Source organism: Sturnira hondurensis, unplaced genomic scaffold (assembly GCF_014824575.4).
Source record: "Sturnira hondurensis isolate 20B ecotype Veracruz unplaced genomic scaffold, ASM1482457v3 Scaffold0018728, whole genome shotgun sequence".
NCBI classification, from domain to species: domain Eukaryota; kingdom Metazoa; phylum Chordata; class Mammalia; order Chiroptera; family Phyllostomidae; genus Sturnira; species Sturnira hondurensis.
The window spans coordinates 19,278,809-19,304,386 of NW_028091359.1; the positions used below are offsets into that span (position 1 = coordinate 19,278,809).

General features: G+C 57.2%; 1 protein-coding gene across 4 annotated transcripts; it reads right to left on the minus strand.

Moving 5' to 3' along the window:
- Window positions 1-2,109: 2,109 nt before the first annotated feature.
- On the minus strand, window positions 2,110-24,168 carry MYO1C (myosin IC). Of its 4 annotated transcripts, none has more exons than XM_037070437.1 (32): window positions 23,929-24,168; window positions 16,537-16,692; window positions 16,304-16,419; window positions 15,557-15,755; window positions 15,397-15,477; window positions 13,847-14,026; window positions 13,674-13,772; window positions 13,367-13,480; window positions 13,213-13,284; window positions 12,676-12,795; window positions 12,473-12,555; window positions 12,155-12,260; window positions 11,965-12,045; window positions 11,584-11,675; window positions 10,007-10,101; window positions 9,880-9,926; window positions 9,682-9,762; window positions 7,765-7,870; window positions 7,545-7,662; window positions 6,873-6,986; window positions 6,724-6,800; window positions 6,288-6,356; window positions 6,105-6,189; window positions 5,846-6,005; window positions 5,480-5,563; window positions 4,679-4,772; window positions 4,535-4,590; window positions 4,254-4,389; window positions 4,105-4,175; window positions 3,918-4,015; window positions 3,744-3,843; window positions 2,110-3,338 (listed from the first exon to the last, which is right to left on the minus strand). In XM_037070437.1, the coding sequence occupies exons 1-32, from the start codon at window positions 24,001-24,003 to the stop codon at window positions 3,312-3,314; spliced, it is 3,192 nt and encodes a 1,063-aa protein (XP_036926332.1). In that variant the 5' UTR covers window positions 24,004-24,168; the 3' UTR covers window positions 2,110-3,311. The 4 variants fall into 4 exon arrangements, with proteins under 4 accessions (XP_036926332.1, XP_036926334.1, XP_036926331.1 ...); XM_037070439.1 differs by lacking the exon at window positions 23,929-24,168 and adding an exon at window positions 22,996-23,110; XM_037070436.1 differs by lacking the exon at window positions 23,929-24,168 and adding an exon at window positions 19,898-19,963.
- Between the last annotated feature and the right edge of the window lie 1,410 nt (window positions 24,169-25,578).

The following is a 25,578-nucleotide window of genomic DNA, read 5'->3' on the forward strand; positions in this document are numbered from 1 at the left end:
GCCGGACCTTCCTGGAAGGGCCGCTGAGGTGCGCCTCGCAGCAACATGCTGTAGGACTGTTGAGAAAAAGCCGTCTGCTTTGCTGCAAAGTAAACCCCTCTCACTGCCCCACTCTTTAGGAGAGCTGCTCCCACAGATGCTTTTGTGGGGAGGAATCCAGGAGCAGGTGCCAACTTCCCTAATTCCATCTCAGGAGCTGAGAAAATTAAGAACATCTGAAGGAGGTGAGATGCAAATCCACCTGTCTTCTCCTGGCTCTCCTCCCCTGCTCACTCCTCTCTGGCTGCACCACCTTCCTCCTTCTCTAAGGAACCTCCACACTTTGCACTTGCCATTCCCTCTGGTGGGTGTCCAGTCATTCCCGCACCCCGTCAGGTCTCTGTTCCAGTGTCTCGCCACCCCCTCAGGGGGGCTTGCCCCCACAGTCCATTGGAAACTGCAAAGTGCACACCCAACTTCTCTCTCTGCTTTATTTTTCTAGCACTTATCTCCTTTTAATCCACTATATATTTTACATACTAGTTTTATGTGTTGTCTTCTCTTCCCCTCTAGAATGTAAGCTTCACAAAAGCACGGATTTGGGTCATTTTTGTTCTGCCATATCTCGGTACCAAGGCTCTCCCAGGCAGCCTGGCACATCAGTAAATGTCGGTTGAATGAATGAATGTAGAGTTGGGTAGAGGCTCGTGTCCAGAGCCAAAATTAGCTTCCAACAACTCGCAGATATCTCCTGGAGAGCATCGCACTTCCTGCAGGATGTGAGCCAGGGCGCAAACCATTCTTGGTCACCTCTGTGATGTCACTCTCCCATGCATACCAATTGGCTGCAGCAAGGAGTGTTGTTACCGCTGTAAACCTGGTCATTGCACCTGACACAGTGTTTATCTTATCTGTTCACTTCTTTGAGCCACAGTTACTACTGATAGACCAGACAAATGACTGTGGTGCTTTCATTTTTCAGGAAGTCAAAATCTAGGTGTGCTCACAGGATAGTGTCAAGCTCAAGACAGTCACACAAAATGCAGTGCCTCATTCATTGGTAACTTTTGCCCTAGGTGATTAATCTAAATGCAGCAGGTAGCCTGACCTTAAAAAACTTTCTTGCCTTTAAGGCCTGTCATTCTTTCTGCCTGCAATGCTGCTCCTGCTCAGAAAAATGCTTAGCCATCTGCTGCTGGGTTCTGTGGTTGCAGCTTGCAACACCAATTCCCTTTCTTTTGGAGGCAAAGCTGATTTTCTTTTGGGAAGTCATCTGCCCTCACTCTTGGTCCTGTGGTCAAGTGTGGTGCATGCCACTTCTGTTTTTTGGGGGGTGGGGGGTTGTAGACACATGACCCAGGCCTAGCAGGCTAGTAAGCCCTCCTCCCTAACTATGATGATTGGGGTCAGGGAATAGCACCTCATTTGAGCCATCCACTGAGAATTGGCTCTGAGACTTGAATTACTCAGAAAGAGGCACTTCTTCTCTGCCTCTGCTCTCAACCTCATACAGTAAGTCTGGTGCTGTTAGTGGCTCTTGCTACCACAAGGAAAAGCTGAGCAAGAGTTGGTTGCAGTCACATCTGTGACATTGTCTAAGCACCTGACACCAGCCAGGCCCCGGGACCTGTTAGGTTGCAAATGCTAATGTATTTTTCTTCCCAAGCCACTTTGGATTAGGCCTGTCAATTGCAAAAGAATTTGGAGACTATCCTTTGAAACCTACCTGAAATGTCATATTCTCTGTTAAACACTGGCAAAGACACCCTCCACCCCCCAAGTCAGGATTCAGTCTGTGGATCTGCCCCTTGGCACCTGCACTTCCCGCACTGGGCTCCATTTCTGTGCACCAGGCTTCCCTGCTGGGCTGAGGCCGCAGGGAAGGAACTGTGTGATGTCTATCTACCCCCAGTCCATCGCCCTGGGCCAGGCTGAGCAGCCCTTTGGAAAGGAGATAGTCAATGAAAAAGCAAGTTCGTGTTCCTTTCTCTAATTGGCCACACTTCCCCTTTCACCTGGAGAGGGAACTCTGCCTTCTTCCTCCTGGGGACAAGGCAAAAACTAATACAAGACCCCTGGGTGCCTTCTAGGGGTCCTGTCCCTTTCTTAACATCCACAAGGAGATCAATATTGGCAAACAGTATTGCTTTATTTAGTGTTTCTCTGGATTGCAGAAGTGTCAGCAGTAGGCCAAGACCTCAGGAGGGCAGAGGCAGCTGGGCAGCCCCAGGCCCCCTGGGGAGGTGGTAGGGGAAGCAGCAGAAAGAGGCAATGTCTCTGCAGCTCCTCCCAAGGCCAACCCCTTCCCCAGGTTCCCCGGACAGGGAGCAGGTCAGGGCCCAGGCAAGGCCTCACATCCTTGAACTGGGGCCAAGGTTATGTGAGCAGGGTATTTGTGGTTCTAAGGCATGGACCCAGGCAGAAGTATTTCTCCTACCTGGTGGCCCCCAAGGGTGATTGCTGGTCAGGGAGCCACATGCTCCCTTAAGACATGAGCCTGTTCTATGGAACCCCCTGTCCCTGGAAAGGCAGTGAAGTGTGCTGAGAGGACAGGGCTGCAGTCCCAGTTTTGCCCCAGCCCGCTGGATGAAGGGCAAGTCCTTTCCCCTCTTTGACCTACTGTCTGCTGCCGTCACACCAGAAGGCTGGACCAGAGGATCTCTCAGCCCTCCAAACTCTGTGTCTAAGACCCTTCCCCCACTGCAGGATGCCCTCAGGCTAGGCTGACGATATTGAAAGGGCACTTTTAAGGCAGGAGGAAGGGGGCAGGCAAGGGTGGCCTCAGCCCCTGGGAGATGTCAAAGTGGGCTGCAAAGGGTATAGGTGGGTGGGTAGGTAGGCAGACAAGGCGCCAAGGGAATGAGGAGGACAGGGTGGCCTGGACAGGGAAGAGTGCACCAGGGCCCAGACCGTCCAGCCTCTGAGCTGCATTCCCTGCCCTGCTGGAGTCAGGGAAAACACATCCAGTGTGTCTCGGGGTGGGAAAACGGCATTTAAAAAAAATAGTTTCCTACAAAGCATCAGAAAATCTCAGAGAAAACCTCAGCAAAAAGTTCCCTTCTCTCAAATATTTGGCATCGGCAGCGGGGCTGGCATATCTGCCTCCGGCCCCTGCTTTCCTATTGCTGTGGCCCGGCCTGGCCCACTCCTGGGGCAGCTCCCCGGCCCCCGCCGCTCCCTCAAGAGAGGGGTGAGCAGGAGACAGGAGTTTGTTGGTGGACTTTGAGGTGTCCCTGGGTCCCTGTCTGGAAGCTTGAGTCTTTGGTAACTGGGAAGGGGAAGAGAGGATAAGCAAAGCACTGGGAGGTGGGAGGGTCCAGTGGGCGCCTTCATCACCGAGAGTTCAGCCGTGGGGCCACCTGCGGGGGCAAAGGGAGAAGCCCCAGTGGTGAGCGGGAAGCAGACAGAGGTACATCTGGCATTTGTCCTCATAGGTCAGGAACACACAGCAGCAGCCTGGTCCTGGAGAGACCGACGCTACTCCCACGAGACTCCCTGCCCTAGCCAGAGTGGGCTTCTCCTTCCCACCCAGCACACCACTGGCCCCCCAAGTCTTCTCCACCTCCCTGTGCTGCCATTTTTATGACCCTCTGCACCGTGGGGCTCAAAAGTCCCCTGTGTCTGGTCCCCAGTGAACAACAGGATGACGGGAGTGGTATGGTACCCAAGCAATGCCAAGGGAGCCTTGGCCACTGGAGGCTCTACCCGAGTCCTAGGGCCATCAGCAAGGAAGCAGGTGTTGGAGCCTGCTGGGTCCCACTCACCACAGCCAGGTGACCATTCTTGGCCTTAGTGATAAGCAGTTCTGAGCCAGGTGTGAAGTCAATAATGCCATCCCTGCCAGGGCCCCCTGCAAATGTGATGCTGGAGGAAAGGGGGTGTGTGAGCACTGCCCACGTGTATACACACGGCCCCCTCACCACCCCGGCCTGCCTCACCTGCCCTGGTTGATGTTGATGTTGTCCACACGGTCAGCACTAAGGGCCGTCTTGGTCAGTGTCTCAATCACGTGGTCACTCTGCAGCACCACATCCCCCTGCGGGGCCCAGACAAGGGGATAGGTCAGGCTCCGCCCAGGGCTGGAGAACCTACCCACCCTGCTGCCCAGTCCCCCCAACGGGGCACCTTCTGTTTATTGTCCTCACGCTGCACATGCAGCACAAAAAGACTGTCGCTCAGGCTGCTGACGGAGATTCCTGAGGGGGAAGGGCAGAAGTCAGGGATCAAGGGTCAGAGCAGGGGCCCTCCCTATGCAGCCCTGGACTCTGGCTCACCGGTCAGGTTGGCATAATCAATCCTCTGCTTGACCTTGGCATCCTCCACAATGACCACGGCACTGGGGGTCAGCAGCAGCTGCCGGGGTCGGGGTTTGTAGCCCTTCCGGTCATATTTCACTACAGGCACTGCATACTGAGGACAGAGGGTGGGTGAGGGGCAGGGGTGGGCTGAGGGGGCTCCAGGGAAAACCCTCTCACCCTCTGCTCAGGCCCTGGCACCCCCATCTGGCCCTTGGACAGCAAAACCCCACTGGACTAAGCTGCAGGCAGGCTCTCACCTGGATGGGCTCAGTACCCAGGGCTTGCAGCACTTTGGGGCTGATCTCGTCTGCACCTGCAACCCAGACAGTGGGGAGTCAGGGGAGAGAGGGGACTAGGATGCTGACGGGGGCGGTTCAGGCACTGGAGAGTCAGAGGCTCACCAAGCCGCGTGCTGATGAAGAGCCTAGGGACACTCTGGGGGTAATTGTCCTTCTTGCCCTTGAAGATCTCACTGGCCACTGCTTTCTGATGCAGCTGAGGAGACAAAGGCAGGGCGGAGGGGTGTCAGAAAGTGGGGACTATCACAGTTGGGGGAGCAGGCCAACCTCAGAAGCTGAGGCACTGAGACAGTTCTCTGGGCCCAACACCAGGAGCCTGTCCCCTGCCCCCAACATGCCCATTACCCCTCCTCTACCTTACCACCAGCTCCACTAACCAAGGCAGAGAGTTCCCTAGAAGGGCCATGACAGCCTCATTAGGGACCAGGCCCAACTTGGGGGATAATCCCCCTCATCATGCCCTGGAACCCCCAATATTAAGCTGCAACATGGGATTTTGAAGCTGGCTGACTGCTAACACTCAAAACCACTACAGGTTACCTGAGCTGGCTGGGTCTTTTAGCATCATCAATATTGACTTGGCAAATACAAGGCACACTGGCCACCGATGTCTGTCTCCAGAGCCACGGCAGACATTACCAACTGATCAGAATAAACTACAGCCTTTTCAATACAGGGCTCTGGGCATCCTCTACCAGTCCAGTGGGGCTGGTCCAGAAGGTGAGCCCTAATTTCCACCCACAATCTACTCCAGCCTCTGCTTCATCCAAGAGGCCAAGGAGGGGCTGGGATCCATCTGAGGTCACACAGTAAATCAGGGAAGGTACTCTCCCCAGGCCGGCACTCTTCAAGCAGTGCCCGCTGCCCCTCGCCAGTCCACGCCTGCCTCCTGGCTCTGCAGACCTGCTGCTTCCACTCGGGGCTGATGCTCCGGCAGTACTTCCACACCATGTTCTTCATGCACAACTCCCGCAGCAGCTCGGAGGCCTGCGGGCACAAGCCACATCAGGGCACCGGACAGCCCGGCTCTCTTCCCTCTGAGGACAGCAGGCGTGTGCCCACCACCAGGCTTTCATCTGAGCGACACCCACCCAATGTGGACAACCCCTTGCACTCCCAAGTTGTTTCAAAACAACTTGCCCTCCACAGCCCAGCCCCGGTTTGCCCCACTCAGGGGACCCTGCTGACTGCTCTTCTGTCCATGTGATTATTGGACCCCTCCACTGAGCACTCTGAAGGTCCCTGTGTCAGCCGGGAGGAACCACAGACCTCACGCAGGGCAGGTGGTGGTGTGGGCCAGGAAGTGTCCAGGACATTTCGGGGCAGCTGCCGCCTTAGGTTGAGCAAAAAAGAGGTGCGCACGTGGTCCAGGAAGAAGGCATTCTCGGGGCAACGGGGTGCGTGGCGCAGGATGAAACCTCGAATGAGCCTGGGGGTGGGGGCCCAAGAGGGATAAGGGTGAGAATCCTGAGAACAGATCCCTGCACATGCCCTGTTCTGCACCCCCTCACAGTACCCGGGTGCTCACCGCCGGATCGTCTGTGCTGCCCACTTTCTCTTGGCGGCCTTCCTCCGTCCCAGAGTTCCCCGCCACCATGACTGGATGCAGATGGCTGCAGAGATCACAGATGGCTGACCTCTAGCTCCTCACCAAGGTGGCACTCCCTAGCCCCACACCCTGCCTCTACCGAAGACCCTGGGGCCCCCGAACCTGATCGCTTCACCCGGAGGAATTTCTGCCGCCAGTGAAAGCCCCTCCAGGCAGCCTGGATCTTCGTGGCTGTGGTTGGGAAAGAGAGTCAATTGGTCAGAGCTCAGGGGAACTGGCTGGGGGCCTGGCCTGGCTGGCAGAGCTGCCCGAGCAGCAGGAATGAGGGAGTGGCTGAAGGAGCTATTGAGTGAGAGGATAAAATAAGAACGGACAGTAAATGAAAGCAAGTAGGAGGGGCCAAAGGAATGTGGGGACATGCTCAGAGTTTGTACCCAGGGGCAGGACAGATGGCAGGGGCTGGGGCTGGAGCTGGTAAGGAAGGCAGCTGAATGTGGGTGAGGCGGACTTCCTGGAAAAGGAGCAGGAGCGCAGTGATTTATTTCCTGCTCCCCGGAATGGGCCCACTGGGACAGGAAGGGTGGGGCCTCTCTCTCACCCAGGCTCTGCCGCCGGACCTCCAGGGCATCCTCTGTGGCAAACAGGGTCTTGGGAAAGCGGATGAAGATCTTGGTCCTGGGAGGGCAGCAGTGATCAGCCTCTGGTCACCCCTCTGCCCCCCAGACCCTAGGAGTGGGCACCACTCACCTGCCCATCTTGTACTCTTCTGGCTTGTAGCCAAGATGCCTGACCAGCACAGCCACCCCGTCCTGAGGCCTTCCTGCCCATGTGGGCCATGTCTCCGGGCACAGTGACTTGTACCTGGGGGCAGGAGCAGAAATGCACCCAGCTCCCACTCCAGCCAGCAAGCATCCTTCTCTAGGGACCCAAACCAGCATTCCGGGGTCTCTGCGGTCTCTGCTTCCTTAACTGGAAGCTCACAGAAGCCTGGGAGGTAGCTGTTATCCCCATTTTAAAGATAAGACAACTGAGGTATTCTATCTGCTCAAGGCCCTGGGGCTGGAATTCACACCTGACTAACTCCCCAGACCCTTAACTCAGGATAACCACGAGGCTGCTCTCTCCTTTCTGAGGTGATCAGAACCTCTGTCCTTCTCATAAGCTTTTACCATTTCTCTTGGTGACAGGTAAGTGGATGCATGACGCATGGACCCCTGCCCAACTGCTCCACCAGGGCAAGACCAAGTTTGACATTATGCCTGCAGCATGGAAGGGTCCCTGGCATGGGTCCCACTGCTCAGAGCCCCAGCATCTTGTCTCTGAAATGGGGCCAAGATTCCCTGATCTCCCACCCAGGTTCTAAGAGGCTCCTACCCTCTGGACCCCTTTTCCTGGCACTGAGCCAGGTCCCACCACTACCTCTGCAGGAAAGCCTCATATTTGCGGCGATAGGCAAAGCCGGCTCTGCGCACACGCAGGTTCTCCATCAGCCCCAGGTACTTCACCTGGTGCCGGATCAGCACCTCATCAAAGCGGCCTAGAGGGGTAACAGGGTAATCAATGGGTTTGCACAGATACATGGTCCATGGCCCTTGCCCAGAGGCTGGGCCCCACAGGCCCATGGGTGGGAGGGGCCTACCAGGCTGTTTGGCATCATTGGGCTTGATGCAGCGGATGTAAGCGGGTTCCTTAGACTGTAGGATCTCCACCAGCTGCAGGAGGCTCATCTTGAACTGGGTGGCCACCTGGTGAGCCAGGTGAATGGGAGGTTGGCTAGAGCTGGGCTGAGGTGCCTGATCCCAGCCTGGCACCGCTCCTCCCTGAGGCAAAGCAGCAGCCAATCCCACAACCACTCCCAGCCCTGCTGCAGCCCCTCCTCCCACCACCCCTCTCACGACAGAGGGGACAGACCAGGCCCACCTGCACCACTCTGGCTTGGCTAGAGACCTCAGTTCATGAACCTCACTGGGGTCTAAAAATTGTGGTCAGGTCTCGACACAACACGATCCTACATCTTTCTTTGCCCACCACTCTTTCTTTTTCTAAAACTTCAGGGCCACATTCCTAAACAATGTGTCCCACACCTATGGGTTCAGCCATCACCCCTGCACACTGCTCTCTGCAGGACCGTCAAGCAGACTCCAGCAGATTTGCAATCTATTGTGGTCCCATTAATGACAGGCTGCATGCCTGTGGCTCTGGGAGCACCGAGAAGGGGCAACTAATCCAGCCTGTGGGGTGACGGGCATCAGGAAAGGCCTCCTGGACACGACCTTCAACTAAGATCTAAAGGACATATAGGACACAGCAGGCAGGAAGAGAGGAGAGGAAGGTGTTCCGGGCAGAGGGACAGCCTGAGCAGAGGCTTGATGGGTACAGGGAGCGGAAAAACAGCACATGGATCCAAGTGGGAAGTAGAAAGGAGGGTTAGAGGCAGGTGGAGGCAGCACCAGGGCAGGTATCCAGGGGCTGAGGGGCAGCTGAGAAGTGTTCAGGCAGCAGCAGTGGATGAATCCACTGGTTGCTTGAATGAGGGAGACAAGGACTGAAGACGACCTGGGGATGCTGCCCAGGTTTCTGATTTGTGGGACTGGGTGGAGCATGATCCCTGTCCTGAGTTAGGGACACAGACGGAACAGGCCTGGGGGCGACTTGGAGGACATCGCTGGATATGTGAATCAGCTTGGTGGAGAGGCTTGGGCAGTCATGGATTAGCAGGTGTCCTCGTGGGGGATACTGAGGCTGAAGATGAGAGTGCTAGATGGGGGGTAGGAGGAAGGGGAGGGCAGGGTTCCACGGAATCAAACCCTGGGCAATATGCTGCCTCCCTCCAAACACGCCTTGGACCACAGCACTCGGGCCTGCCCTCCCCTGCTGCCCGTGCTTTCCTGGCCTCCTCTTGTCAAGCCCAACAGCCACACCTCTGCCCTCAGCTCATTGGAGCTCTCCCCAAAGCAGGCACTGCTGGCCACACTTGTCTTTCCTAGCCTCTTTCCTCGATAATGTCACTCTCCTGTCTTTTTGGGACTCTCTGAATTGGGGCCTCTTGCTGCCCACAGTGCCCTCCCATGGGTCCATCCAACAAGCACCTACTCATTCCCATTATGGGAAATGCTTCCTCCTCCAGGAAGCCTTCCCCAAACTCCTCATTCCTTCCATTTCCTCAGCCAGTTTTCTGCTCCCTATTCTAAGTCTCCAAAGTACCCTGCACACATTTCTGTGAGAGCACATATACATGTTTGTATTCTAAGTGCCTGCTAATATGTGCTACCAATGTCTGCTGAGTGAATGCATGCAAATGCCCACACAGAGATGTGTGTAGGCACATGTGTGTGTATACATACAGAGAGTATGTATATACATACACACCCACAGGCATAGATGCACACACAAGTAGGCAGATACACACCCACAGGCAGCCTCCTAGACACACGCAGATGAGCACACAGGCACCAGCAAACACACAAGCTCTCGTGCACACAGCCAGCTCCAGGGCTCATGCAGGCACTCATCCACATGCGCACACACGCCCCCTCTGGTCCCTCAGCCTCCACACCGTCTCTGGCCGCTTCTTGTCACTGAGCTCACTCCGGTCGAAGCACTGGCTCATGATGGGATTCTCCGAGCTGCACATGGTCTGTGAGGGCAGAGCAAGGGATCAAGGTGGTATTTGGGGGGAAGGCAGGACAGATTCCCAGGGCGCAGGTCATTTGGAGTCAAACCTGGAGTCACCCCCACCCCCAGTCTGCCTCACCTCCTTCAGGTTCCGGAAGAGGAGGTCATTGTTTTTATCCAGAAACCCTAGGAGGGGAGAACAGATGTGAGATGAGGAAGAGCCCCCCTCCCTGACCGCTGTGGGGGACCAGCCCCAGAATCCTCACCGGTCACGCTGTAGGTGACTTCCCCAGCGTAGTGCAGAAGGCGGAACTCCCCACGGCCCAGGGATTTCCTGGTCCGTTGGTCAGCCAGCTTGTGCCTGGGTGGGGAGATGACAGGGAGGGGGAGCTACAGATTGCTGGCCTGAGCCACGCTCCCTGCCTGTTGCAGCGCCTTTGAGAGGAAACAGGCATCCAGTGCGGAGCAGGCACGCCCAGGGTCACCCCACAGCCCACTCTGCAGCATGACAGATGGGGCGAGGCCATCAGCCTGCCTGCACAGAGGTGGCCACTGAGTCTTGGGGAGGGAGAGTCTTGCCCAGGGTCCTCCTGTGCCAGGACCAGGACCTGGGCCTCTGCATTACCTGGGCACACTGGGCTGAGGGCTCCTCCCAGGCCTCTTGCTGCTGCATGACAGCTCAGAGGGCTGAACACTTGCCCACTACATTTTAAGAATGGAATCTGCCCCAAGAGATTACTTAAGTCTTAAGCATGTTTATACCCTTTAGCCTATTCTCTACTTTTAAGAACTATTTCAAGCAACTAACCACAGACACAGACAGAAATTTAAGGCACAGAGATGTCTGTGGCAGCTCTGTTACTTAGCAGAAGCCCGAAAGTGGGCCAGGGGCGTCCCTGAGGCTGGGCGAGAGCAGTGGGGCATCTGTGGGGTAGAGCCGTCGGAGGAAGCGTCCCGAGGAAATTTCTCTAATGATACAGGAACACTCAGGACATAACATTACCCTGGGCCTTCTATAGTCAGTTCTCACTTAACGTCATCAATAGGTTATGGGTCTTTGATTGAAATGACGTATAATGAAACCAGTTTTACCATCTGCTAATTAACATAAATGAGTGGAGTTCCCACAGCATCTCATCAATGTTATAGCAAAACAACATCAACCCAGTAAGTTCTCGACTATGAAAAAAAAATGTATAGAAAAAGGCAGGAAGGAAATGCCTGGAATTGTTACCAGTGATGACCTCTGAGTAACAGGACTACAAGTGACTTCTGCACATACTCCAGCTTCCCTCTAATGAGCAACATTACTTTTACCATCAGAAAAAGGGTTTGAATAAACTATCAAGCAAAAAGTGCTCAGGACTTTGGCATTTGTGGCCCTAGAACTGAGTCCCAGCTCTGTAACTTACTAGATGGGGGATAACTTTGGGCAAATGACTTCTCTTTGAGCCTCAGTAAAACGGAGACAGCACCGCGAACACCTCCTTCCCAGGCTGCTTCGGGTTAGAGGAGATGGCGTACACAGAACATGCAGGACAGGGCTGGGGCAGAGGGGCTGGCTTCCTTTCTTTCTCTCCCCACTTTAGGGGATTCCTTAAATAAAAAGCAATTTCCAAATAAGGAAGCTAAAAAACTCTTAGCAAGTTTCATTCTCAGAAAAGAATAAGGAAGAAGTCATGCTCCTGGCTCCTTTCTTTGTGGATGTCCTGCGAGCTGCAGCCTTGTGCGCCTGTCCTTAACTCAGCACCTCCTACAGTCATCTCTTCATGGCTGGTGTTCCGTGATTGCCAGGGGATCCCAGGCTTCCACAGGCCCTACCCAAGAGGAATTTCCCACTCACGTCAGGAAGTGTGGATGGTGCTTGACTGTGTCCTCCAGCTTCTCCAGGAAGGTCAGATCTGTGGCCTCCCCAGGGCGCAGACACTCCTCGTCCTGGCGGGAATGGCACAGAGTGGTGGATGTGTCAGCGGAGGGGCTGGAGAGCACAGGCAGTTCAGGGGCACCATGCAGGCAGCACAGACTCAGGGAAAGCAGGCAGGTCACAGGGACCTCCTCGAGACAACTTCCGGATCCAGCCAGCACCCTCCATGCACAGCCCTGCCCTGTCCCTGCTCCACCCCAAGCTCTGGCCCTCTGTGAACTTGCCTAGGAAGAAATGGGAAATGGTGACATCCTCCCACCCAGCCCCTCAGGCGAGTCTTTGGAGGAACAGAGGACTCACCAAAATGGAAATGATGCCCTTGAATTTCTCCTCTACCAGATCACAGATGATCTTGTTGTTGAAATACTGGACAGGCTCCCACTGAGGGGTAAAGGGAGGGGGGGCATCGTCATCACAGGGTCCTCGCGCCTCTCCGGGACCAAGCCTGGGCTTCCTATGGGGCCTGGGACACGGGCAGGCCTGCACTCACCGCGATGCCCTCTGCCTCGTACTCCTCCTGTTCCGACTTGAGGGTCAGTTCGATGAAGAGCTGCTGCAGCTTCTCGTTGCAGTAATTGATGCAGAACTGCTCGAAGCTGTGAGGAAAGCAGAGAGACCACAGGGGCTCAAGGGAGACACAGGACCGGGGCAAGGGAAAGGCGGGTGAGGGCCCCGAGCAGCTATGGGAAGAAACACTGATCAGGACCCAGGGTTGTCAGGGAGCCACCGACGGGAACAAAAGAGGCAGGGAACAGAGGACGGGGCAGGGGGACGGGAGGAGAGACAGGCCAGAGGAGGGGGCACTGACCTGTTGTGCTGGAACACTTCGAAGCCGTAAATGTCCAGGAGCCCAAGGACGGTGGTGCTCCGCCAGCTGGGGCCCTCGGCGTCCTAGGGCCAGTCATCCAACCAACAGCGTGGGTCCCCACGTCGGCTGGCCCCCAGCTCCCAGCCCCAGGCCTGGTGTGCCTTTCCCTGCCGCCTTGGGGGCAGCCTGAACCATGCCCTCACCTTGGAGGCCAATGACCTATTGATCTTCCCGACCAGCCAGGTAAAAGTTCGACTATACACAGCCTTCGCAAGAGCGTCTCGAGCATAGGCAGCCTGTTCCAGGTTCAGTGGGCTCAGGAGCTGCAGGTGTGGCATGAGGCAGGGAGATGAGTGCCAAAGGCCCCTTCCCACCCCGTCCCCTCTGGGTTCAGGCTGGGCACCAGGAAACTATGCCTGTTCTGCCCTCCTCGCTCAGGGGTGTGGTGGGGAGGGACACAGGAGAGGACACAGTGGCCACACTGGCAGGAGAGTGGTATAGGGGCAAGAGGTCTCATTCCTAGAGGTAGGAGTCTTGGTTCCAGCCTGATTCTGTCACCCTCTTCCTGTGTGACCTTGGCCAGCTCCCTGTGCCTCTCTGAGCTACCTGCCTTATGTCCTTCCAGCACTGCTGAGAGGCCCAGCTAAACAGACCAGGGAAAGGGGCATGATGAGAGCGGGAGCTACCTTGGAACACCTGCCTCCCTCACCCCATCCCCGGAGGCAAAGGCTTGGCCTGACCTCCTCTCCTTTGGCGATGATCTTCCTGTGTGTCAGGGCTTCCCGCAGCGTTGAGCCATCCACACCAAGGAGCTGTCAAGAGGGGGGCGCATGGTGAGGGGGCCCTTTCCGTCACCTGGCTGCTCTGCCCTTGCCCTCTGCTCACCACGCTCACCCTGGTTAGATACTTGAGCTGATTCTCGGTGGTGACCTGGGCGTTGCTCTCCTCGTTGGCAGCAAAGTGGATATTGCCCAAATGCAGGACACTGGCCACGATGCTCAGCAGGTCCTGGGGGACAGGCAGGGGAAGATGAGAGTCACAGGAGGGGAGGGGCTGAGAGTTTCCCCGAGGGCAACTAGAGGACGGTCAGATGAAGCAGGACCAGGAGGTAAAGTGTGTGCGAGGAGGGCAATCAAGTGCAACCGAGCAGCTCAAGTGGACTATTTTCAGAGAGTGACAAGAGGAAAGGGAGGGTCCTCACCTCCACTTCATCCTCGGTAAAGTTGATGACCGTGAGAGCCTTCGTGACGACCTTCCAGTCGCTCTTGTCATTGATGGAGGAGACTTTGGCACACTGGCCCTGGAGGAGGGGCAAAGCTGGGTTAGCAGCCCCAGTGCTGGGCTGCTCCCCTGGTGGCGCCTGCCGCTACTCACCTTCACCAGGTACAGGTAGCTCTGGGGGTTGCGTTCCAAGCCCAGCCTGCGCAGTGTCTCCTCTTCGCCTCCCTCCAGCAGCTGATAAAAAATGTGGAAGTTCCTCTCCCCATGATTCTGGTGGACCACGCGGGACTTCTCCAGGAGGTAACTGAGGATGTGTCCACCCACGGGGGCACCCTGTGGGCAGGGCAGGACAGGACATGGTGATGCTCGGGGGGGCTGGGGAATGGGGCCCATCTTCCCTGCATTCCTGGGCTCTAAGTCTGGCTCTGCCACTAGCTGCATGGGCTCAGCAAGCTACACCTTCTGCCTCAGTTTCCTCATTTAAGAAATGAGGACATTCAACCCTATGTACTTGTCAGCTCCACTTGGATGCACAACAGGTGTCCCAAACTCAACAGGCCTGACACTGAACTCCTAACCCCCCTGCTCGGGCTAGCTCAATAAGCATCTCCCATCTGGTCATTGGTTACTTCATCCTGTTAGGTGGTCAGGCCAACATATTCGCAGTCCTCCTCACACCCAGTTACACAGGCAGTTACACTGCCTTGACCTTCAAAAGCCCTAGAATCCAACCACTGCCCACCACCTCCACTGTCGCTACACTGGTTTCGGCCACAGTCATCTGTCACCTAGATGATGATGATTATTCTAAAGATTTTATTTATTTACTTTTAGAGAGAGGGTAAGGAAGGGAGAAAGAGAGGGAAATATTGATGTGTGAGTGAAACATCGATTGGTTGCTTCTCATATACACCCTGACAGGGGTCTGAACCCACAACCCAGGCATGTGCCCTGTCCGGAAATGGAACCAGCAACTCTTTGCCCTGCATGACAATGCCCAACCAACTGAGCCACACCAGAGAGGGCTATCACCTAGATTATGATGGTAACAGCTCCCTAATTGGTTTCCCTGCTTGGCCTGGTTCTCTCTGACCACCTACCTATTCTCAACAAAGTGGCCAGGATAATCTTTTTAAGAGGAAAGTCAAATACGAACAGACTTGTTCCAAACCCTCTAATGGCTCCCTTCTATTCAGAGTTAAAAAACAACAAAAGTTCATACAAAGGCTGTGGAAGGCCTGCACTATTCAGCCTCTCCTATCCCTCTCTCTTTTCTCCAGCCACTCTGACCTCCTTGCTTGAAAGCATCAAACACCCTCCTACCTCAGGGCCCTTGCACTGGTTATTCTCGCTGCCCGGACTCTCTCCCCTGGTATCTGCCCAGTTTGCTCTCTCGTCTCCATCAAACCTTTACCAAAATGCCACCTTCTTAGTGAGGCCTGTCTGTGTTATTTGAGAGAGAAACCGCCACTACTTTATTTTTGCCATGGCACTTGTCACCTAGATTATGTTTTTCTGTTCACTGTCTATCTCCCCAGAAAGCAAGATTTGTGTCTGTTTTGTTTCACTGCTGTATCACCAGCACCTGGAGCAGTGCCTGGTGCACAGTAGGAACTCCATAAACATTTCCTGGTGCCCAGGGCCTGACGGACGGGTGCCACTGAACGGGAGTCCCACGCCCTGCCCTGGCACACCCCAGGTACCTTGAAGTCAAACTGCACGTCCATGTACTTCCCAAACCTGCTGGAGTTATCGTTCCGGAGGGTCTTGGCGTTTCCAAAGGCCTAGGAGCAGCAGGGGTATGAGGGATGCCAGCCTTCTCTCCCTCCTGCCCCCTCCCCGCAGAGGCTGCTGGTCCCTCACCTCCAGCACAGGGTTGCTCTGTAGCAGCCGGTCACGCACAGCACCACCCCGCTCAGGGGCTGGGCAGGTCTCAGCATAGAACTGCAGCAGCCGCTTGGTGGCCTCCGTCTTGCCTGCTCCACTCTCCCCAGAGATCATCACTGCCTGGTCCCGACGCTCCGTGCGCAGTGCCCGGTACACGGTGTCGGCCACCGCAAACCTGGGACAGAGGCTGGTCAGGAGCTCGGCGGGTAGGAGTTCAAGCACATGCATGCGGTGGGAGTCCCACAGGTAGGACCAGGGGAAGGCACTCCCGTATCTGGTTGCAGTTCACTTGTGGGTGGGAGCTGCATGTACCCTTGAAGGTGAGGACTGGGGGACTCCCAAGGATGTGGGTGAAGGGAGAGTCTTCACAGCTGTGCATGGGTCACTTTCAGATGGAAGATGAAAGGGATCACTCATGAGTAGGGGTGTTACAGGTTATTCCAGTGGACGTTGGGATCCCTCATAGGTAGGGCTGGAGGTCCCTCAGAGGATCACTGAGGCTGGGGGCCACACCACGTAGAGGTGGGCAAATAAGTTGTGAGTGTGCATTGGTGTGGGGGCTGCGGAGGTCCTGCACAGTCTGGGCAGAGTCAGTGCAGGGTGAGGGACTATGGGATTCCTCACAGCTGTGAGCCCTGATCCACCCAAAGTGAGAGGTCAGGAGTCATTCTAGAATAACGGTCAGGTGGGGTCATCTCAGATGGGAAGTCAGATCTCACTCACAGGTGGGGTGGCACCTCATAGAAGCTGACGCCCCGGTAACGCTCCATGTGCTGACGGCTGTAGATCTGGAGGTCCCGGTAGGGGTTGACAGAGACCAGGACCGGGCCAATGTAGGTCTGGGGGTCAGGGGAGGAGGGTCAGAATTTTCTCCCAGAGGCCCCTGATGCCTCTGGTCCCATCAGTTCTGCCTCTGAGCGCCCCAACACCCCACTGTCTTCCCACTTGGGCCTCACATAAATGAGATTCTCCCGGAACCGTCGCCGCAGGTTCTCGATGAAGGCTGCCTCACTGGTGAAGTTCTCCAGCAGCACAAAATCCTGTACCCCAACCCGGTCACGGGCGGTCAGTGCACTCTCCATGGTCACCCGCACCCCGTCACTGCCCAGGGCCTGTTGGGAATGAGCCATGGGAGAGGGTCAAGGCCCCAGTGTGAGGTAAGGCCACTTCTCCTCACCACAGCCTGTGGGATTGAGAGGGCACCCAGGGGCAGGTGCACACAGGAGGTCTGAGCACAGGACACAGAGAATATCCAGAAGATGGACCATGCTGTGTACACGGGGCCTGGGTCACAGGAAGCCAGCACACAGAACAGAGGACATGGGTCACACAGAACAGATCCCTTGCAGGGCACATGAGAGGTGGACACAGGCACTGGAGCACAGAGGACCCTAGAGGACATAGGAGCAAGACTATCGAATCCAGGGAGGTGCTAGTTTTGTGTGGAGAAAGGAGGGTCAGGACAAGGAACGCCTACGATAAAAAAAAAAGCTCTGTTGACCTTGGACGAATACCTTCCCCTCTCAGGGCTGCTTCCGGCTCAAGGAGGAAGGGTTGAGTTAGACCAGGTGACTTCAGGTTTCTTAGCTCCAAGACATGTGACAGGTGTTTTGGAGGACAAATAGTTCAGACTGAATTCCGCGGGCAGGTAAGGGGCGTCTCTCTCATCCCCATCCACCCAAATCTCCAGGAGCAGAGTGTCTAGGGACCAGGTAAGAGGCCACCCCCAGGCCATAGGAGAGGGATCTCCCAGAGGGCTTCTCAGTCCAGCTGGACTCAGCACTCACCCCGTAAGGGGTGCCTCCCTCCCATAGCTGGGCCACACCCTCCCCATCAGCTGCCAGGCTCCCCAGACACCCTCCTCCACTGAGAACCCTGAGAGGCCTCAAGGGGGTGGGGGTTTTACCACGGAAAGCCCAGCTGCCTGCCTCCAGCTGCCTCTGGGGCCCACCAGAGGGTAGGGAGAGGGACAGGCTCAACAAAGCCCTCACCCCACAACACACTCTCTTCAAAAATGACCTGGGGGCTCTCGGAAATTGGCAACAAAAATGTCATGGGCCAGAGAAGAGCAAGGTGGCAGTGGTGGGGTTTAGATCCGTAAGAGGCCACCAGGTCTTTTCCAACTACGGACCACCCAGACCTCTGGCCATGGGCACCCCCCCCACCCCCCGGTCTAACCAGGGGCCTGCCTCCCCCAGGCCTGTCCTCACTCCCCCTGCGCCCCCATCCTGCCCTGAAGTTGCTAGCAAATCTGGCCAACGCTCCCGCCCCCTAGGCGCTCTGGGTGACGGTCTCTGAGCTCTCAGCCTTCCCCACGAGCTGGGAGACAGGCCCCAGGTCCGCGCGCCCCGCGGCCCTCCCAGCATCGGCCTCCTCGCGCTTCAACTTTCTGGGACATTTTTCCATCCGAAATTCCTGGGCCGCGCCCGCTTCCTGACGGGGCCGAGGCGCCGCCGCGAGGCAAGGAGGGAAGCCCGGGACCCCCGCCCTGCCCTCGCCCTGCTCACCGACGCCCGGTAGCGCATCCTGCTCGGCCGGCCTGGCGTCCCGCTCCGCCGCCCGGGCTCTCCGCCCGGGGCTCGGCGGCCGCGGCGTCAAGGAGGGAGGGGCCGACCCGCCCCCGCACCGCCCCCTCAGGGAGCCTGCGAAGCGCGGGACTCCCCGGGCGCCTGGGGCTCCCCGGGGCCGGGACTCCAGGGTCCCTCTGCAGTTGGGGGGCTGGAGCTGAGGTTGCTCTGGGGGCGGGGGCGGGGGCGGGGCTCCCCGCCGGGCAGGGGCTCCGCCTGAGTCAGGTTTTCCAGGAGGGACGTCGCTGGTTCCAGGGTGGGGCCCGGAACCCGCTCGGCCGCCGCGTCTATACCGACCCGGAACTCACTTCCGGGCCTGTGTCTACACCACGCACCAGGCCAGGCGCGGGAAGGGCGCTGAGGCCCGTGGGTCGCGAAGGAAGCAGGATTTCCCTCTCCCTTCCCCCCAACCTCAAGTCCAGGCAAAGTTAAAAATAGAATGAAATGTCCAAATACGGCCGGCGCACCCAGGCGGGCGGAGCCTCCATGCGGGGCACTGTCCACCCCCCATACCCTCTCTCTGCGGGGTGTGGGCCCCGTGTCTTTCAGTCCCGAGAAAATCTCTTTCGGTTCCCGCATTACCACAGAGCGCGTGCTCAAGGGACAGAGGCAGCCACAGAACGACTTTGGCCGGAGCAGCGTGTGCCCGGCCTCAATGGAGGTCTCAACTACCCATCTGGAAACCCATGTCCGACTTCCAGCATTTGGGGCCGGGCACGCACTGCTTCTTCCCTGTCCCGGACACCCCAACTAGGGCTTCTGTGCCCCAGGGTCTCCTTACCTCTCTCCCTCCTCTGGATGGGGCCTCCCTCATCCAGAGGAGGTCCCTCTGGATACGCCCACGCTTTCTGCCCGGGACCCCCTCCTCCCAAAACCAGCCCCCAGCAGCCCCACCCTGGCTGGATTCTGGGGAGGCACGACCGTGAGGAGCGAACTCGAACCCAGACCCCATCGCTGCGGGGTGGTGATGGCTAGTGCTTGCAAAAGGCTGGACGGAGTATTTACTACAAGCTGTTTGAGAGCAAGTCAGTCACTTCATTTCCCAGAACCTTTTCTTCCTTAAAATGAAGCTAATACCTGCCTAAAAAGGGTTGTGGAGAAGGCTCAGATACAGCCGGGAGGCACCTCCCAGGCCCTCGGTAAACACCACTCCCCAGTCTCCGCCAAACACTCATTCCAAACGTGCTTGGGGCCGACCTACTAAGAGTCAGGCCCTGGGCTAGACTTCTTATCTGGCGGGGAAAGCCCCTCAGACGGGTCTACCAGTCACAAAGAGCTCTCCAGAGCGTCACCTGTCCCCGCCCCCCACCTGACAGATAAGGAACCTGAGGCGCAATGCTGGAGACACTGACTTACCCTGGAGGGAAGAGGGCAGAACCCGCACCCGAAGGTCCCTTGCGCCCCACCCCCGGACCTGGGCTCTCTGGGGCGGGGGTGAGGCTGCGGCAGGTGCGGGCTACAGTCCCGTGGGGAAGGTTCATTACCTCGGGAACAAGAGCTCGGCCAGAGCCGCGACCCGGGGAACCCCTGGAGGCGAGCGCCAGCTGGGAGATGGGGCCCTCTGGAGGGGGCGAGGGGACTGGGTGCCCCCGCATGCAGCTGGGAGATGGGTGGGAGCGGAGGGGAGTGGTGGGATGAAACGCCCCCGGCAGAGGCGGGCTCAAGGCAGGAGGGGGCGCACGCGGCGGTGGCCCCGGGTTTAAACTCCAGAGGGAGCGGAAGCAGGGAAGGGACTCAGCGTCCAGCCCACCTGGGCTGGGGGAAGGAGGTCTGTGAGCTCCCCCGGAGAGGGTCTCTCAGCGGCGCGGGGGGACTGGGCGCCCGGACCTGAGGGGAGGAGCCGGGGAGTGGGCGGAGCCTCGCGGCCGCAGTGCCCGCCCACCGCCAGCCGCGTCAGGCAGCTGGAATGAGGGGAATCCGCGTGCGGAGGGGTCAGGCCCGCCATCCCCAACCCCGGGCCGCGCCGCGCATTCCCGGGATGCCCTCTGGCGCCCCGGTAACCAGCGCCCGGCGGGCGGCAGAGGCAGGGTGCGTCCCCACCGCTGCCCAGGCCTGAGGGCCGGCTCCGGGCCCAGCACCAGCCCCAGCAGCCCGGCCGGGCGCTCCGCCCCGCCTCCCTGGACGGAAATGCCATCCCGGGAGAGAGGGTAGAGGGACTCCGGGGCAGCACCGGGCTGCAGCACCGGGGCATCCTGCGTCCTGAGCCCAGCCCAGCCAAACCAAGAGTCCGTGTTGTTACCCCCGTTCCACAGATGGGGAAACTGAGGCGAGGCAGGTGAATGACTTGTTCAAGATCTCAGGACTAGGGGGGAGGGGAGTATAAGGGGACTAAATGGTAATGAGAAAAATATAAGAAAGATTATATACATTAAAAAAAAAAAGTCTGCCCTGGCTGGTGTGGCTCAGTGGATTGAGTGCCGGCCTGCAAACCAAAGGGTCGCTGGTTCGATTCCCACTCAGGGCACATGTCTGGGTTGCAGGTCGGTTCCCAGAGGGGGACTCATGATAGGCAACCATACATTGATATTTCTTTCCTTCCCTTCCTCTCTAAAGATAAATAAATAAAATCTTTAATTAAAAAAATTTTAGTTTAGTTATTTTTAGAGAGGGGAAGGGAGGGAGAAAGAAAGGGAAACATCATCATGTGGTTGCCTCTTGAGTGCCCCCCACCAGGGACCTGGCCAGCAACCCAGGCACGTGCTCTGAGTGGGAATCAAACCAGCGACCCTCTGGTTTGCAGGCCAGCACTCAGTCCACTGAGCCACACCAGCCAGGGCTTAAGAATAAATAAGTAAAACATTTTGTAAATTGTATTTAAAAACAAATCCCAGGACTAGTAAAAGGAGGGGTGGGATTGGAACCAGGAGCTCTAGCACTCACTACCCCTTCAGGACTGCCCTAGAACCTGAAGATTTCCAAACTTCTATGTAAGAGTTAGCAGCTACCCTGCCAGGCTGTGACCTTCCTCAGTGACCCCATGACGGCAGTACCAGTACACAACCCTGTTGGTGTCACTACTGACAGGCCTCAGGAGTAGCAGCGAGGAAGTGTGGGTCATGGCCTTTGGGACCCTAGCATGGCCCTGCACCTAGGGCCTGGGGTATAAACATGGCCTCTGAGTGACCCAGGACTTATTTCCTAAGGATGCTTCTGGGTGTCCTCCCACTTGGGGAGATGTTTCCAGAGAACCTGGATTATCTAGTGCCATTTACCTAATATGGACCAGGCGCCCCCAAGCCTGACCTCTGGAGGAGTAGGGAGGACAATGGGTAGCTTTAAATGTGCCCCCAGGCGAGGCCCAGGGCCACGAAAGCCTGAAATGGGTGTTCTGAGGACCCTAAGGTCACTGCTATAAGCAAATTTTTACTGAGGCAGCCACAAGGCTTCTTGGGATATTGGAAAGAACCAGAGCTTATCTCACAGGCAGTGCTGTGCTAAGAACAGAACAGGTGCTCAATTTATATTTATAAAACATTTTAGGGCTGGGCCCAGACAGTCCCACAAAGGACTGTTCCAGACTCAAGGGCTCTACCTGATTGCTCACAGGACAAGTCTAGCTTCAGAACCATGGGCCTTTGGCCTGCCAGAGGCTTCTGCTTGGGGCTTCTGCTTTCTTCCAGCAGAAATAAACAAAGCACCTTGCCCCCTAACCTACCCTCCTGTTCAATATTCCGTACATAGGGAGACAAAGGCCTGCCCTCCCTCCTCCCTCCACTCCTCACCCCAAGGAGTTTCTTCTGCTCCACAGTTACTGTTCTACTCCTGGACCAGGCATCCTCCAAACTAGCTTCCCATTAACCCATTTTCCCACAGCAACCTGTGGTTTTTACAAATGCAATCAGATCAATTAACATCTCATGTTAATAGACTGAATGTTTACAGGGCATCAGTCCGTCTGCCAAGCCTGTGCTTCACAACCACTGCTTCTTGCCAGGCCCCCCTCTGTCCTCAATTTACCCTGCTGCTCTTGCATTCCTGTGTGACCACAGGGGTGGCCCTCTCCAGTCCCTTCTCTCCCTGTGCCTCACCAACATGCACAGCCAGATGAGCTGCTCCCACCCCTGCCACCAGCCATACGTGGCTCTCTAGGCTTCCTGCCTTTGCACCTGCAGTTTCCTTGGCCCTGCATATACTTCCCCTCCCCAACTGAACGACTCTCAGTGAGCTTTGAAGACAGCCTAGGTATCGCCTCCTCCAGAACCCCTTCCTGACTCCCTCCAACACACCGCCCCCTCTTTATCACAATACGCTGTAATCGCTGGTTTCCCTGTCAGTCTCGCCCAGGAGACTGCTCCTGCCTTGAGCATACACCCAGCCTGGCACAGTGGGGTTCAATAACTCTTTGTAGCCGCCTGCGTGAATGAATGAATCACAGAGCAGTCAGTGTAAACAGGAGACCAGAGCGTGCCAGCAGTAGAATAAGGAGGTGGGCCAGTCATTCATTTTCATTCATCTGGAAGCCCCCATCCGCCACACGCACAGGGGTCGAGGCCCGCGGGTCCCTGGCAACACTTGGCGCAGAGGGCGGGGAACGGGAAGGGGCGGGGCTGGGCGGCTTCTCCGGAACCCAGAGGCAGAGTACGACCAAGGGGCGTGCTGGGTGCCTGGGTCTTGAGACCCCAGCCTCACTTCCCCGCCCTCTCGTTACCCACATGTAATCTTAGGTCTCTGCCAGGCCGAGCTCCGGCACCATAGGGTTCTGGGACTGCACAGACCGGGCCAAGCCGACCCTCGGCCCCAACGACCACGGGGTCAGTGACCTCCGATTCCCGCACGGTAGTGGAGCCCTCCCGTGACCAGGAGACTGTTGCCTATTCCCTCGCCCTAGTCGGCGCCCAGCGTACTCACCGGCTCAGCTGTTTCGGTGTGAGGGCCGGGGCCAAGCTGGGCGGCGTGGCCGGCTCCGGAGTCCGCGGTCCCAGCACGTTCTCCCCGCCCAGGGCCCGCCCGGGGCCGGGCCGCTGCCTGTCGTCATCTCAGGCAGGGCGCAGACACAGGCTCGCGCCCGCGCGCGTGCACAGCCTTCTACCCAGCACAGCCCCGGGCCGCCCTGCCCTGGTCTTAACCCAGTCCTAGTCAGAGAAGACTTGGTGCCGCACACTTCGCCTCCAGCTCCCAGGACGAGGCGAGTCGCAGTCATACGTACACACGCACACAGGCCCGCGCCTTCCTCCAGCAAAGAGCCAGCCCTTTCGCTGCAGTACTGGGTGGGTGGGTGCATCTGATGGGATTCTCCCTCACCATTCTAGGGCCCCTTTGCATGCCCAGAGCAAACCCATCCCTCCTCTGCGTGCCAGGCCAGGTCGGTTCTTTTTGTGACTACCTCTCTCCCTTCACCATCCCCCCCCCCCCCGCCCCCGTTCCGTTCGAGCTACTGCTCTGAGCTGGCCGAAGGAGGCCTTGACTGAGCTCGTTCTAGGTGCCTGGAGCTTTACATGCCCTTGTCCTTTGACCTCAGAGCAGCCCAGTCACCTAAGTGTTGTTCTGCCCAGTTCATAGCCCAACCCCCTGAGGATCAGAGAGCAGGAGGAGGAGGAGGAATCCAACCCCAGGTCCCCACTGTGAAAAACCCTGCTCCTAGTGACAGTTAATAGTCGGGCACTTAAAACCTTACCCCTTCTTTTTCATATACTGCTCTTGTCCAGTCTGTTCCTGTCCCACCATGGATCAGAACCCTTCCCCACTGCTCAGCTCTTCCCAAAGGGATTTGCTTGAAAGAGCACTGGGGGTGCTGGAAAGATACTGCCGCCCTTCCTTCCCGCCCAGAGCATCCCAGCTTACAAGTTTGCAGGGCCTGTGGGGATGAACCACACGGATGATCTCCCCGGTGGGGATCAGCTCCACTTGCAGCGCCATTCCCCTTGTGGATAGCCAGTGTTGCTGAGCACTGGGGCCTCTGAGCAAAGGTCTGCCTGCCCGACACAGGCTATGGCTGCTCCTGGAGCCAGGGATCTGGCCTTATGCTGGGATGGCCACTTGGTCCAGCTTCAACTTCAGCCCCAGGGGATGCGTCTGGTCCAGCTCCTCAGGACACAGCTGGAACAGCCCAGGTCTGATTGGGAGGCCTCTGGGCCCAGAGGGTTGGGGCAGGAAGAGGAGGGGCTGAGTGATGGAGGAAATGCCTGTTGTCCCAGGTAACCAGAGCAGCTGATACAGCCGCTATAGGATACCCTGGGCTCTAGGTCAAAGTGTAGGAGGACTTTCCCCCAGCAACTCGCTGGCTGGACCTCCCCCTGCCCACTCACTGGTGTCAGCTGGAGAGCAGTGACCACTCCCCAAACCAGTATGCACATCCCGTCATAAGCCAAGAGGATCCATCAGTAGGCACTGCCCCTCTGGCATGCCCTGTCCCCCTCCTCCCAATTTGCCTGCCTCCCATGGCAACATGTGAGTCCCTTGACTCTGAAAGGCTACGTCTGCTGGGGGCTGGCCATGTTAAGCAGAGGTGGTTGACCGGCTGGAGAAGCAGGGCACTGTGAGGAGCCCTCGGTACCAACCTCCTCTAGAGACAAATGCTTGGGAGGTTTGTCCCTGGGTTCCCTGGTTGTGGGCAGCCTTAGCTCTGCTGGCTCCTTACTTTTCCATTAGCACCCTCAGGTGCCCCCTACCCTGAATGTTCCTGTTTTTCTATCTTTATTGTTGCTAAATCACAGCTGACACTTTCCTGGCCTGGGACCGAGCCTTGGGTCTCTAGCCATTCCTTATAGGAAGTGAGAAGCGGGAAGTGGATGGGGGTAAGTGGGAGGGGTGAAGCCGTGTTGGGCAGTCACATTCCCCCAGGCACTATTCCCTATCCTCACAGCTTCCCCTGCCCCGCCCAGGAAAGACCAGCAAAGCTTCCTTCCTTCCTCCAGGAAGCACATCTATCCCGCGCAGGCTCATCCCCGGCAGCCACACAATGGCCCTTATCAGCCGTGGAGCCAAGCACAGAGACCCAGAACACATAAGTCTAACATATTTCCTGTTTCCACCCAGAGGGTCAGGGCTGGGCCCAAAGTGGCTATATCCTGACTGGGGCCAAGAGGAGGGAAAGCACTCCCCTTTCCCGCCTCTCAATCCCTGTTGGTCCCACCCCTACCAGGCTAGAAGGGGCCCTGCAACCTGAGGCAGGTATAGGGACCAATGTAGATGTACGAGGGTAGGGGAGAGAGAGGTGGGCGTGTAGAGGACAAGCTTGCTTCACATGGAGAAACAGGGGTACCCTGGACTCAGGAGCCCTGGAGATCCAGCCCCAGGGTTACATTAATCAGAATAAGGAGGTAGTGCCCTGGCTGGTGTGGTTCGGAGAGAATTGAGTGCCAGCCTGTGAACCAAAAAGGTTTCTGGTTTGGTTGCCAGTAAGGGCACTTACCTGGGTTGTAGGCCAGGTCCCCAGTTGGGGGCAAGTAAGAGGTAATGAATCAAGGTAAAGAACTGATGTCTCTCTCTTTT